Source organism: Coregonus clupeaformis, chromosome 34, assembly GCF_020615455.1.
Source record: "Coregonus clupeaformis isolate EN_2021a chromosome 34, ASM2061545v1, whole genome shotgun sequence".
Lineage (NCBI taxonomy): Eukaryota > Metazoa > Chordata > Actinopteri > Salmoniformes > Salmonidae > Coregonus > Coregonus clupeaformis.
The window spans coordinates 32,469,977-32,485,301 of NC_059225.1; the positions used below are offsets into that span (position 1 = coordinate 32,469,977).

The following is a 15,325-nucleotide window of genomic DNA, read 5'->3' on the forward strand; positions in this document are numbered from 1 at the left end:
TTTTTTCCCCACTGTAGATGTAGGCCATATCCAAAATGACACCCTATTCCCAACATAGTGCACTTCTTTTGACCAGAGCCTTACGGGCCCTTGTCAAAATTAGAGCACTATATAGGGAATATAGGGTGCGATTTGGGAAGCAGATGTAGTCTCACCCTGGCCGGCCAACTCCACAGTCCTCTTCAGACCGCCTTTCCCATCATGGAACTCAATGGCGTATTTGCCCTTGTCTTTCTCTGTGGGCTCTGTGATCTGGAGCCACAGCTGCTCTCCCACCACACCACTCTTAATGCGATCTGTGAAGGCTATCGCTGAATCCCTACGAGAGAGGAAAACAGATCACTGACTTACACACATATAGGCTGCATCAAACAGACGACACACACCTGACAGTTAAATTTACTTGCAAACATACTCACACATGCAGACACGCGCATAACGCTGCTTGCTTAGCGAGTACTGCTTCGGCTCACACCAAGGCTCAAACCCCGGACCTCTGCCTTGCTAGCACACGTGACCGACCTCCCAAAGCGTCTTACCAGGTCGGCGCCACCAAAAAGCTAGCTATTCTGCAGTGCAAGTGGGGACACTTCAGGCTGAGGAGTAAGTCTTCATGTGCTACATGCGCACACACACCAGAGGCTGGTGGGAGGAGCTATAGATGGTCAGGGCTCATTGTAATGGCTGGAATGGAATAAATGGAACGGTATCAAACACATCAAACATTTGGAAACCGCGTTTGACTCGGTCTCAATTATTCCATTCCAGCCATTACAATGAGCCCGTCCTCCTATAGCTCCTCCCACCAGCCTCCACTGACACACACAAACATAAACACACGGAAGTAAGGGCAGTACACACTTGTGGTGCCAGGTGACCTGGAGTGCTTCGTTGTAGTAGCTGACAAAGGAGTACAGTCTGATGCCCTCCTCTGTGCTCTGGATCTTCAGTGCAGTGGAGGAGTTGGCTAGCGGAGGTTACAGAGACGTTACACAGTGCAACATTACAGAGAAGAAGTTACACAGTGCAACATTACAGCGGGATACTTTAGGGATGTTTTGAACACAAGTAGAACTTAAGATGATGCTTCTACTACTGCAGTGAGACATATGTACTTACCGATATGACTGAACACTTCATTCATCAAGTCTCTGAAACCTGGAGAACAGAAATGACATAACTTCGTAAAAATGATGCAGACTTGTTGTGGCGTTACTGTACACACAATGAGGTATGGCTTTGAGGGGTTAGTCACCTTGTTCTGTCAGGTTCAACGTAGATGTGTCCTTCCCTCTGTCATCCTTCATAACAATCTCATAGACACCGGCATCCTTCTTTGAGATCTATAAGAGAAGGCCAGGTTTGAGAGACATCTAAAAACGCACAGCTGCCATTTTGTAAAGGAAGAAAATTTACATCTCAAGCGAAAAGACAAGCTCCCCTGCTATGGGTGCTGCAGGACACACATTTATAGGACGCAAAAGCAAAAAAACATTCTCAAAACAGAAAAACCAAGAAGATGGCGGAATTATCACTTATGTTGACAGATAACACTTATCGCAACTTTGAGTATTCTCCAGATAAGGTCCTCGAGGGAATTGTCTAGGTATGTCGCTACGGCTGCAGACAGGCTGCAGGAGCATGAGGCTGCAGGAGGAGCATCACGCTATAATAGGACGTGACATGTTTACATTCAACAATGCTAAGGCTAAGGCACGACACTTGTCACACGTGCACACGCTGTGCCACTTTTGATGACACGCACATTGGACTACACACAGGGATGTAGATGAAGACTATGGAGACAGATGTAGGGTGAAAAACTGGTGAATTAGCCTACAGAGGAACATGTGATATAAAAGACACAAAACAGATTTTATAATACAGATTAGAAAAATCTGTGAAATATGTTATGTTAGAGATATTTTTTTTGTGAGAATAGTGTTGTAATGTTGAAATTTAGTATAATATATTTTAAGTATTTAGGTAAGGTGTATATATACACTACCAATCAAAAGTTTGAACACACCTACTCATTCAAGGGTTTTTCTTAATTTTTACAATTTTTTACATTGTAGAATAATAGTGAAGACATCAAAACTATGAAATAACACATATGGAATCATGTAGTAACCAAAAAAGTGTTAAACAAATCAAAATATATTTTATATTTGAGATTCTTCAAATAGCTACCCTTTGCCTTGATGACAGCTTTGCACACTCTTGGCATTCTCTCAACCAGCTTCATGAGGTAGTCACCTGGAATGCATTTCAATTAACAGGTGTGCCTTCTTAAAAGCTAACCTTTCCTTCTTAATGCGTTTGAGACAATCAGTTGTGTTGTGACAAGATAGATAGCTCTATTTGGTAAAAGACCCAGTCCATATTATGGCAAGAACAGCTCAAATAAGCAAAGAGAAACGATAGTCCATCATTACTTTAAGACATAAAGGTCAGTCAACACGGAACATTTCAAGAACTTTGAAAGTTTTTTCAAGTGCAGTCACAAAAACCATCAAGCGCTATGATGAAACTGGCTCTCATGAGGACCGCCACAGGAATGGAAGACCCAGAGTTATATCTGCTGCAGAGGAAAAGTTCATTAGAGTTACCAGCCTCAGAAATTGCAGCCCAAATAAATGCTTCACAGAGTTCAAGTCACAGACACATCTCAACATCAACTGTTCAGAGGGGACTGTGTGAATCAGGCCTTCATGTTCGAATTGCTGCAAAGAAACCACTACTAAAGGACACCAATAATAAGAAGAGACCTGCTTGGGCCAAGAAACACGAGCAATGGACATTAGACCGGTGGAAATGATTTTTGGTTTCAACCGCTGTGTCTTTGTGAGACGCAGTGTGGGTGAACGGATGATCTCTGCATGTGTAGTACCCTCCGTAAAAAATGGAGGAGGAGGTGTTATGGTGTGGAGGTGCTTTGCTGGTGACAGTGTGATTTATTTAGAATTCAAGGCACACTTAACCAGCACGGCTACCACAGCATTCTGCAGCGATATGCCATCCCATCTGGTTTGGGCTTAGTGGGTTTTTCAACAGGACAATGACCCAAAACACACCTCCTGGCTGTGTAAGGGCTATTTTACCAAGAAGGAGAGTGATGGAGTCCTGCATCAGTTGACCTGGCCTCCACAATCCCCAGACTTCAACCCAATTGAGATTTTTGGGATGAGTCGGACGGCAGCGTGACGGAAAAGTTGTTTGAAAAGCATTCCAAGTGAAGCTGGTTGAGAGAATGCCAAGAGTGTGCAAAGCTGTCATCAAGGCAAAGGGTGGCTATTTGAAGAATCTGAAATATATTTTGATTTGTTTAACACTTTTTTGGTTACTACATGATTCCATATGTGTTATTTCATAGTTTTGATGTCTTCACTATTATTCTACAATGTAGAAAATAGTAAACAGAAAGAAAAACCCTTGAATGAGTAGGTGTGTCCAAACTTTTGACTGGTACTGTACATTGAACAAAATATAAACGCAACAATTTCAACGATTTTACTGAGTTACAGTTCATATAAGGAAACCAGTCATTTGAAATAAATTCATTAGGCCCTAATCTATGAATTTCACATAAATGGGCAGGGGCGCATCCATGGGTGGGCCTGGGAGAGCATAGGCCCACCCACTGGGGACCCAGGCCCAGCCAATCAGAATTAGTGTTTCCCCACAAAAGGGCTTTATTACAGACAGAAATACACCTCAGTTTCATCAGATGTCAGGGTGGCTGGTCTCAGATGATCCCACAGGTGAAGAAGCCGGATGTGGAGGTCCTGGGCTGACGTGGTTACACGTGGTCTACGGTTGTGAAGCCGCACAGCCAAATTCTCTAAATTGACGTTGAAGGCGGCTTATGGTAGAGAAATTAACATTAAATTCTCTGGCAACAGCTCTGGTGGACATTCCTCCAGTCAGCATGCCAATTGCACGCTCCCTCGAAACTTAAGACATCTGTGGCATTGTGTTGTGTGACAAAACTGCACATTTTAGAGTGCATTTTATTGTCCCCTGCACAAGGTGCACATGTGTAATGACCATGCTGTTTAATCAGCTTTTTGATATGCCACACCTGTCAGGTGGATGGATTATCTTGGCAAAGGAGAAATGCTCACTAACAGGGATGTAAAAAAAATTGTGCGTATGGAAAATGTCAGGTCGCAGTTGTAAATGAGAACTTGTTCTCAACTGGCTTACCTGGTTAAATAAAGGTTAAATAAAAAAAATATAAATAAATGTCAGGGATCTTTTATTTCAGCTCATGAAACATGGGAACAACACTTTACATGTTGCATTATATTTTTGTTCAGTATATAGTCTATGTTTATGGATTGTAACTTTGGTGATAGAAGCAGCTAATTGCACACACACAGATTTGTAGGTACATGGCCATTGCAGGATTCATGCATTAACCCCACAGAAGCCTTTTTCCAATATGGCCACCAAACATCTCAATGGGGTCTTATTGGACCATATCTGTATGAAATATAATTGTAGTATGCCCAATAATATCTTAAAATGTTCATTATGATGTAGAATACACAACCAAATGAGCCAGGTGTGCCAGATATATAAAGATGTTAAATTATTTACTGAAGTATGGTAAGAATTTGCCCAAATATCTGTCAGAATCGCTGATATCTGAAGATGTTAAGATCAATAATTGTAATATTGTTGAATTCGATTTTCATAATAGACGGGTTGGTTGTTTAGCAACAAAACTGACGGGGTTAGCTTAGATTGTTGACAACATGTAAACTATATTTCTTCTCCAAACGTTTATTGAAAACATAAATACATTTGCACATTGTTACGGTTGTTGATTAACTAGCTAGTGAATTTTTTCCATATTATTAGCATAGACATGACATGAGTCAAAACACGACATGGTATCAATAACAAGATACAACTAGCTGAAACGAACCACCAACGATTCCCCACATAGCAACTTATTGTCATTTTTGCTAGCTATCTGACAGTTCAGAATCATAACACCACATGGCTTTCTGCCTCATTGATGCGCAGGCAAGCATCATTTTTGTGACTTTGTTAGCCAACCCCTCTATAGCAAGGACTGATGGTTTGGTTAGCTAAACTAGCAAGTCTGTTTGTTTGGTTACCAAGGCAACTACTGTAGCTATCTAGTAAAATTGCTAGCTACAGTGGATGCTGAACACATTTCTAGCAGCAAATGTGTTACATTATAGCGTGGTATAAGCAGGATAATCAACTCAGGGCTCTATACGTTCTCTGGAAAATAATGCTTCACCTTCCACGTCATGCATTATTCTCCATAAAACACATAGCTAGCCCCTCATAGGGTTGGGTTAGATGCTATGACTGGAAATGAGAGAAATGTTGATGAATTCAGTTAAGAGTGAGATATTAGGCTATTGTATAAAGACATTCTTTAAGATTACTGTAAGATAACTTTTCACAAGGTCACAACCTCTTTAGACCACCTTATGCTCAATTTACCACCAACTAATCTTGTAGCCAGAAGATAGTATCCATGATGTGTGAGGAACATATATTTATCATATATGAACATAAATAGAGATGTGCGATGATGATACAGTTTCATAGTTACATACAGTATGCAAATGAACAGCACATAATAATGTTTGTGTAACATATCACAAAACAGTCAATACATATAGTATGTTGATACATGTGCCGTATAATCATTGTAATATATCATATTTTCCTACCTTTATCTAGCCTATACTGTATACAAGAGCAATTCATATAGTCTACAGTAATCTGCAAAACAATACTCTCTAAACTCTAAATACAGGTGTTCTGCAATACGGTCTTATAGTGCTGTAATTTCTAATGTATGATGTGCATGAAACAACTTTATAATTCCTCTCACCTGAGCAATCTCCAGTTTGAGCACTCCCTCGGTGAAGGTGAGATTCTCATCTCCCTTGACCTCACGCCCATCCTTGTACCACAGTGCAACAGTCTCCTTCTTTATGTTCCCAACCTGCGGGAGGCGAAAGAGAGATACAATGTTCAGGTTGTTGTCCAGATGTTGTTCAGCTGCACAGTGGTCTAAAAAGTATTTTCATAAAACCCATACACATGCATCACTTTGTGCATTCTTTTCCTACCTTGCATTTCAGGAAAACACAGCATTCTGGGGTCACTTCATAACTCAAGTACTCAACAAAATGAGGACCTGCAAAAGAAAAACAAAGCAGGAATTATTCAGTAGTCTCCAATATTGTATCATAACATAGCACTATTCTATTTTCTTAATTAAATAAAAATCCCATACCTTGCTTTCTGTGCCATTCTTTGCACATGAACTCAGACTCCTTCTGGAGCTCTTTGAACACTGGAAAAACACACGATTCCTGATTAGGAAACAAAACTTTATCTACAATCACATTCATCTATGATGTGTTTTGTACATTGACGTGGATATTATCTAATCAAATAAATGTTTTATACATTTGTATGTAGTTCATTCATTCATGGTTCATAGTAATCTTTTACTGCCCCCTAGTGGAATATGTTAAGATCTAACTTCTGAGCCATAGTGGGGCTTGTTTTTTCTTTATAACAGATGGGCGTTAGACTGGTCCCAGATCTGTCTGTGCTATTGCTTACTCCATTGCTGTCCTTGTCAAAGCATAACAATGAGTGACAAGGAGTTGGCATGATAGCACTAACTAACTGGCACTCAGGCGAGAGGAGAGAGTGAGAATGATGGAAGGTGATAGGAGGAGGAGAAAAGGAGGGGCGGAGTTAATCCTACCTTCTCCAATCAGCACCAGGCTGGACTGGTTGGTGGCTTTGCCATCCTGCAGCTGGAAGGTGAAGGTTCCCTCATCCTCTGGGAGCAGAGACTCCATGGTCATCTCAATCACACCTGTGTCCTTGTTAAAGTTCATCTTGTATTTCTGAAAAGCAAAGGCCATAGACAGAGCCTTTTCAGTGTTGTCTAATATACTTTACCTGAACATGAATTACAGTAGTTTCATTTTATTTATTTATTTATTTATCCAAGAAGTCTAAGGTCAGAGGACCTCTTTTAGAAGCATGTCGGAGAGTATTTTTATTTCAGTCCCAAAGTGTGCCTACTTACCTCTCCCTGGGAGAGAGTGTTGTCGTTAAACACATATTGTATTTTGCCATTAGCAGAGATCTTCTCAGCCTGCAGCCAGAAGCGAACTCTGCCCTTCTCCTGCAGCTCCACAGCCAGCTCGGTCTTCAAGGGAATAACTGGAGAGGGAAAAAGAAGGAGAGAGCAACAGTACGTGAGAGCAGGGACGGAGGAGCATGTAATAATAAACAATGAAAAAAATGGGGAACGTCGGTAATAATATGTTACTTACTGGGGAATTTGTGGTCATGGCTCATCTCCAGCAGTTTTTTCAACTCTGTCAAAAAAGGACACAAAGATTAATCAGAGATTAGAAAGTAGAAATGACACCAGGAGCAATGGAGCTCTGCTAACCTCTTAGCCTGCTAAGTTAGCTTCCAAAGTGATAGCGTGGTCAGCACAGTAACGTGGACAGTGCTACAGTACCACGGACACACAATGGGACTCACCCTCTGCTGAGAGGGTGTAGCTGGAGGAATCGCCATTGGTGTGGGTGACAGCACAAGAGTAAATGCCGATGTCATCCTCAGCAGGCATGTTAAAGATGGCCTTGGACCTGAGGGCAGACAATTAACACAGGCTACTGTAGAAACATTAACCTTATATTCTTTCACGCACGCGCACGCTCAAACACACACACGCACTCACTTCTCCCCACTGGTTGCCACAGTAATGCGGGTTTCATCAGTGATCTCTTCGTAGTTCTTGGACCACACGAATTTGGAGTCTGGAGTCAGGTTTGAGCAGGCAAAGTTCATGGAGATCACTCCATCATCATCAACGTCCACAACAATCTCCGTAGTGCCTGAGAGAGAATACAACAAGAGTCAAATATGGCTGGAGACTCATAGAATACACAAATATGCAAAGGTACAGGGTGACTTAAAGGTATGGCTTTACTTGTATAACAATGTCGTTCTCTGTTGAGGGGTCTTTAACATGGTCCTACCTGGTTTGATTTCGGCCAGGACTGGTTCTGTGGGCTCAGAGGCCTTTCCTACACCTGCCTTATTCTGAGCACGCACACGGAACACATAGGTCTCCCCCTCCTTTAGAATCTTAATCTGTTCATGGAAGAAAGAGTCACATTATAGACATGTTAGTCACATACATCAAATATGTTACTACGGAGACAAACTTTCTCACATAGGAAAGCAGATTAGATATTACTGCACTGTCGGAGCTAGAAGCACAAGCATTTCGCTACACCCGCAATAACATCTGCTAAACACGTGTATGTGACAAATAAAATGTGATTTGAGTGGTGTTGAAAATCCCTTTACACGCATGACACACCCTCTAACTGACAAACACCTCCACCAATCACATCCCACTTACAAGTAGACTATGTCACCATATTGCATCACACAATCTGGATTCAAATTCTGAATTAGAATGTCTGCTCAATGGTATGATTGACTAAGTGGATAGAAATGGTGTAGTTGCCCCTAGACGCTGATCCTGGGTCAGTTTAGCATTTTCAACACTAATGGTTAAGGTTAGTATTGGGGGAGGGGGAAGCGGATCTTCGATCTGTTACAGGGGAAACTTGACCCTGGAGCGATAGGAGTGGATAGGGTCCTGACCTTCATGTAGTTAGTGGAGACAGCCTTCTCATTGACTCCTCTCCAGGCCTCCTCCTCAGCATCAGCCTCCTTAATGTCAATGTAGAATCCGTTGACTGGGTCACGGCCCTGGTACACTGGTGGCTTATAGAGCAACACCAGAGTGTTGGCGCGCACCTCTGTCACCTGCAGATCATGGGGAGGTCCTGTGGAAAATTAGGGGTAATTAGGTTCAGAGTTAAAGAACACAGACACAACATAGGCTAGTGTCTCAAATAGCACCCTATTCCCTTTGTAGTGCACTACTTTTGACCAGGGGCCATAGGGCTGCCATTTGGGACACACTCATAGACAATGCAATGTACATAAATCATTTGCTGTGCATGCAAGCTTCAACAGACCATTACCACAATAATAAAAGTATATTATTTCTTTTTTTGACACACACAGTATAACTTGTACTGTGATGTGTAATTGATTGTTATATGTTAAAGTGTAATTCTCATACTTGCTCAGGTTTGCAAGTGAATGTTAGTGGCACTACCCACCTGGCACAGCAATGGTCCACTCCTCACAGACAAACGTCTCACTGGGCAGAGACGGGATGCCCACACCTGCCATGTTGGCAGCGCGCACCTGGAACTGGTACTTCCTGTTCTCCTTCAAGTCGGACACCTGGACAGACAGTGAAAAATCATTCTCCCTTTTCTCCCGATACGACAAAAGGTGGCTGAAAATTCAGGTTAAAGAGGATAGCTAAATCCCAAAGAAACAAAACGGCTGACTCACTCGGTAGGCTCGATCGCTGACAGCCTTGACGTTGGCCTCGTGCCACTTCCCTGGCACCCCATTGATGACCTCACGGTAGTCCACGAAGTAGCCGGTGATGTCAGCACCTCCGATGAAGGTGGGTTGCTTCCAGGCCAACACCATAGAGTCCCGCACGCACTCCAGAATGCTGATGCCATAGGGTGGAGTAGGGGACGCTGGAACAGCAGAGGACTCCAGTTAGCATCATGCTGTGTCTTCCATCACTTAGACCTGCTAACATTCGGTTTTCTTAGAGCAAGTATTGGGCAATCATTCCCTTGTACATTTCTGAACATTCCACTGGGCACAGACGTCAATTCAACGTCTATTCCACGTAATTTAATTTAAATGAAACAACGTTGATTCAACCAGTGGGTTGGTTCAAAGTTCTTTTAAATGTTAGTTAATATTATTAAGGTACAACAGCTAATGCCATACAGTTTGTGTCACCAATACTTTCTATAAGACACTACTGTCTGCACCTTTAACCCTTAACCTTTCACCTTAAGCTATGGTTCAACCAGACACTAAGTCATAATACATTGACAGAATTATGGGGACACATTTCAGAGACCTGGACTGAACAGACATGGGACAAACTATTTTAGCCACAGGAGCTGTGAGGACACCTATGATCTCAGTGGCTGGTCTTCGGTGTCGTCTTCGATAGAGGGGGCGCACACAGCTGACTGGATAACATTACATACAATAAATTGACCTGTCACACAAATAGTCACATGGACATGGCGTTCTCCATAATTTGGGGGAGGGGGTATGTCGAAGAATCTGACTTGGAAGTACACCACCAAAAAGGTCTCAGGTCATAGGTGTCCATTTCTGGCTTGTGATTGGCTGACCCACTTCAGAGACAAGCCGTGATAGGCTAGCTCCAGCTATGTCACAGTGTCTGTGTGTGTTAATGTGCACTGATCTCTCAAGGTGACTGTGTGTGAGCCAGCCAGGCTACAGTAAGTTGAGAGGTGGTCAGCACAGTGCCGGAACACGTGTGGAGGGGGGACCAAAAGCCCCCCTGTGTGTGTGAAGCAGCCCTGTGCTAGAGGTGGCCAGTAGATTGCCTGAAAGGCTGCGTGACTGTTTAGTTAAACCTGAGAAAGCTGTTATAGAAATTTACCTTCGGATAAAAACTGAACTTGTATTGTGTTTTAATGACTTACCTGTGAATATTACAGTAGAACCACATACGTTCAAAGTGTTATTCTTATTCCATTCCTTTACTTAGATTTGTGTGTATTAGGTTTTTGTTGTAGAACTGTTAGATATTACTTGCTAGATATTGCTGCACTGCCAGAACTAGAAGCACAAGCATTTCGCTACACTTGCAATAACATCTGCTAACCATGTGTATGTGACCAATACATTTGATTTGATTTGATCACTATACTAATATTACAGTGGCAGATTCCTTTTTCAAAATAGTTTTCTACCTTCTTACCAAAGTGATAAAAATGTTTCACAATTCCAGAAAAAAAAGTGTAGAAAAAAAAACAGTTTAAAAAAGGAACAAAAATCCTTGGGGGGGGAAATAAAGAGTTGTTTTGTTTTGGAGGATTTGAGGATATATGGGTTGGAGTGGCCTGACTAAGTATAGTCCCGTGTCGCTCAGTTGGTAGAGCATGGTGCTTGTAACACCAGGGTTGTGGGTTCGATTCCCATGGGGGACCAGTATGAAAATGTACGCACTCACTACTGTAAGTTGCTCTGGATAAAAGCGTCTGCTAAATGACTAAAATGTCACTGTTCTCACCTGGGTCTGAGTCTGTCCTGGGCCAGCCCACATTGTGGGCTGATTCTTTCTCTGTCCCCCATTTGGCTGAAGCATCTACAGAGGACTTACGTGTTTGCCCGGCCACAGACACCTTTGCCTGCTCTTTAACCTCATCCGTGGTCTTGGCCGGCTCTATGACCAAGTCTGTGACCAGGTCAGGGGCCCAGGTCACACTGCCTCCCTTGTCTTTACTGCCAGGAGCCTGAGGGGCTTGAGCTAGTGGCCCCCTGCCCCTGCCCTAGCCCCTGCCACAGGCACACTTTCAGTCTGAGCATTGCGCTTTAGCGTAGTGTAAGGGGAGTACTGAACGGCCTCATGCGTGCCCGTCCAGCGTGGCGTGTGCTCGGTTAGTCCACCCACGTTACCACCCATTGGTAACTCCCACTCCGGCAACACACCATGAGGAATGCCGCTCCCTACAAGAGTTAGCAGAGAAAAGCAAATGCCATTTTACACAGGCAAAGAGAAGAACAACCATTCACAAACAGCTCAAATCAGAACAAGTCAGAACACTCAGAGTAAGGCAGAGAGAGCAAGAAATGTTACCAATACCATATCAAATACAGTACAATATCTTCATCGGACAGACTATGAAAAATGAAGACAAGATGGCCAACAAGTGACATCTGCGTGAGGAAGCAATTTGCAGAGTTAAAGACAAAGTACGAGCATGTGAGGGGAGAAAGTGAGCGTGTGCGGGCTTTGCGCCAACCCTTCATGAAAAAGCCACACTATACTTTAGTAAAGATGCCAGTGGATTTCATTATATGCTCTACATGGGCTAAATTGATCAAGTGTATGTACTGATATGTTCACTCAATGTACCTTTAACACCAGGTGGGGTGGTGGTGGCTGACACATCTTGTGCCCAGGATAGGTGAGGGGCGGGGGTGGTTGGTTGGGGGGGATGGATAGCGCGTGACAGAGGAACCAAGGTGGGCTGGTTTGTAACAACCGCTGAGTTGGATCGCACTGACCCAAATTAGAGGACGTCTACAACTCCTGACCCTGGCCTGGCCTCAGGTTGTGCAGGGAGGGTGGGGATAGGTTGCGACTCAACAGGGGGGTGGGTTGGTGGAACCATGGAACATAACATGTGGGAGGAGTCTAATGCTGATGGTACACAGAGTCTAACGTGATGTCTTGATGGACAGAAAAAAATTATACAACGGTACAACACAGTGTGGACACATGGCCTTTTTTTCATCATCGACATATACCGACAGTAAAGAATATGCATAAGACTCAATATTCAAATCTCCATAGAACTAAGAGGCTTCCCTGGTCCTACCATAACATGATACCTTACTGTAGGTTACTTTATAGTATTTCATCTAAACATTAAAAAAATTAGGTTCCTTGTATAGGCCTGTGGCTCTTCACATTCTTCCTAAAAACACTTCCCATCCTATCCCGTTGTGTGGGTGTGCCATGACACCCTCTGTCTCACTCACCAATAGCAGCCTTCACCTCAATAGCCTCAGACTCCTGAGAACACTCGCTGAGCCCAGCGGCGTTCAGTGCCTTCACTCTGAACACGTAGCTCTCTCCTGTCACCAGACCGTGGCAGATAAACCTGTGAGTACCAGGACACAAACGCTTTGAGAAAGACATTTTATTTTTATACATTTTTGGACATTTTCATTTGAGTGGATGAAATCGTCTTGAGCTCAACAGCATTTACGGTTTAACACCAAATTTGAGTTATGGTCAGCATTTCTGTAAAACAACTATTGAAACATCAGAGAGGACCGTTGTACCTGGTGCCTTTGACAGGCTTGTTGTTGCAGGGCTCAAACTTTTTGCTGCCCACGATGCTAGCCTCGATGTAGTATCCCACCAGCTCCTTAGCATTCCTGGAAGCCTCCCAGGATACCACCACGGACGTGTCAGTGTTCCTGGTGGGAACCACACGGCCTGGGGCAGATGGGATATCTGGGGACAGGAGAGGTTTATTGAACTAAGATCAAATGAAAGCACATTAGGATTCTATTTTGAATGAGTGCATGTTAAATTAGATTTCACTCCAGATAGTTTGCTAGAACGCAGGTAGACTGATAAAGGAGGGGATTGCACATTAGGCAGAATCCTAACTTGAGGTATAGATGCATTGATCTAAATGCAGGATGTACAGGATGGTTTGTATATTTTATATTTTACATTTTAGTCATTTAGCAGACGCTCTTATCCAGAACAACTTACAGTAGTGAGTGGATACATTTTTGTAATTTTTCAAATACTGTATAGAATGTTAGGATTCGGTCCATAGGTATTCGTGTTGCAGGGCTGGAGGTTGTGGAGGTGGCGTGTGAAGTGTGACCTGTGACCCCTCACCCAGCTTGTCCCCGACAGTGGTGGCCTCGGTGGCTTCTGAAGGCTCGCCCACACCAGCGGAGTTGCAGCAACGCACACGGAAGCTGTAGGCCTTCCCTTCAGCCAGGTCAAACAGGGCGAAGCGAGGAGACTTCACTGGGATCTCTGTGTTCACCCTCTGCCAGCTGTCTGTGCCGGACACACACTAGCACACAATGCAACGCAAAGCAGTTAGAGTACGTCTCCAACCCTCCAAAAACCAACCCTCCAAACCTGCAGTACTACAGTATATAATACTCTATTTTCAGATAGAGATTGAAATGAAAAAGAACAGAATTGTGATTACTTATTGAATGACTTTGATATGGTGGTTGTTATGGAAGAGAAACAGTGATAAAATGTTATATTGATCAGATGAATCACACTACAGATCAGGTATTTGATGTTAATGAGGTATTTATTTCTCACCTTCTCCACATAGTACATGATGCCCTCGTGGCCTCTCTCTCCAGGGGGTTTCCAGCTCAGAACCACATAGTTCTTGGTGGCCTCAGTGACCTCCAGTTCTTTGGGTCTGCCAGGGACTACACCCTCTGATAGGAAGTAATATGAAAGAAAATGTATCAGGGGTTTGATCTCGTAGCCTGGTCCCAGATCCGTTTGTGCTCTTGCCTGCTCCATTGTCAATGTTAAGCCAAACATGACAATTCCATAAGGAGTTGGCAAGAGCAACGGACTGGCAACCAGGCTATCGATCTAGACTCGAGCTTTCATTACCCTTCCAATCAAAGAACACTGTAGGTATTTTTAGAACCATAGCCGCATCAGAGTATTGATCATCATTGAATAGTGCAAAAGCATTTCCTTCCCACCTGCAGGCTCCTCCTCAGTGACAATGATCTGGCCGGTCCAGGGTGCAGAGGTACCTGAAGGCCATGGGAAGAGGATAATTGCATAATACTAAAACCATCAGACATCACAAAGGTACATACTCACAATATAATAATTTAGTCGTACCATAAGACAATATGAGAGAACACAGACAGGGAGGGGCAGATGCCAGATCGGGGTGCCCACCATACCTCTCATACGTGCGCGGTCGGCAGGATCCATAGCTGCCACCACCTCAGAGGCGCGGGATGGCCGGCTCATGCCAGACTTGTTGACGGCACGCACACGGAAGGTGTAGGAGCGCCCCTCCACCAACCCCGTCACGGGGAAACGGGCAAACTTGATGGGGGTGTCATTACACTGGCTCCAGTGGGTGGTGCCAACCTCACACCTGAACACAGGGCATAAAGAGACAGAATTCATGCCATCAGCCATTCAATAACAAACTTGGTAAGGGCTTCTTGATAAGGCCCAGAGTTAGGCCTATTGGTAAGATTGGGAGAAACTCTGTTATAGCCCCTTACAAGGTCATTTCACAAGGTCACATGGTTTTTAGAGGTCAGGTCACATGATCAGGAAAAACATATGGCCCTCTTCTTATAGGTTATCTGCAGTTGTAACTGCAGTGAATGGCAGCACATTTACATTTTAGTCATTTAGCAGACGCTCTTATTCAGAGGGACTTACAGGAGCAATTAGGGTTAAGTGCCTTGCTCAAGGGCACATCGACAGATTTTTCACCTAGTCAGCTCGGGGATTAGAACCAGCGACCTTTCGGTTACTGGGACAACGCTCTTAACCACTAAGCTACCTGGCGCCCCAGTACAGGGGGTG

The 15,325-nt window shown here is 43.6% G+C and overlaps 1 protein-coding gene across 2 annotated transcripts in view; it reads right to left on the reverse strand.

Moving 5' to 3' along the window:
- The window catches only part of LOC121550019 (M-protein, striated muscle), a 51,409-nt gene that overhangs the window by 17,266 nt on the left and 18,818 nt on the right, over nt 1–15,325 (reverse strand). For both annotated transcript variants that reach the window (XM_041862079.2, XM_041862080.2), the window contains 22 exons: nt 14,683–14,882; nt 14,473–14,526; nt 14,069–14,193; nt 13,622–13,805; nt 13,048–13,222; nt 12,742–12,863; nt 9,481–9,677; nt 9,240–9,366; nt 8,713–8,897; nt 8,076–8,190; nt 7,775–7,931; nt 7,576–7,682; nt 7,359–7,403; nt 7,109–7,245; nt 6,779–6,923; nt 6,296–6,355; nt 6,129–6,196; nt 5,888–6,001; nt 1,256–1,343; nt 1,120–1,158; nt 862–967; nt 156–319 (listed from right to left, as the gene is read on the reverse strand). In XM_041862079.2, the coding sequence (XP_041718013.2) occupies nt 156–319; nt 862–967; nt 1,120–1,158; nt 1,256–1,343; nt 5,888–6,001; nt 6,129–6,196; nt 6,296–6,355; nt 6,779–6,923; nt 7,109–7,245; nt 7,359–7,403; nt 7,576–7,682; nt 7,775–7,931; nt 8,076–8,190; nt 8,713–8,897; nt 9,240–9,366; nt 9,481–9,677; nt 12,742–12,863; nt 13,048–13,222; nt 13,622–13,805; nt 14,069–14,193; nt 14,473–14,526; nt 14,683–14,882 (2,714 nt within the window). The remainder of the gene's footprint in view (nt 1–155; nt 320–861; nt 968–1,119; nt 1,159–1,255; nt 1,344–5,887; nt 6,002–6,128; nt 6,197–6,295; nt 6,356–6,778; nt 6,924–7,108; nt 7,246–7,358; nt 7,404–7,575; nt 7,683–7,774; nt 7,932–8,075; nt 8,191–8,712; nt 8,898–9,239; nt 9,367–9,480; nt 9,678–12,741; nt 12,864–13,047; nt 13,223–13,621; nt 13,806–14,068; nt 14,194–14,472; nt 14,527–14,682; nt 14,883–15,325) is intronic.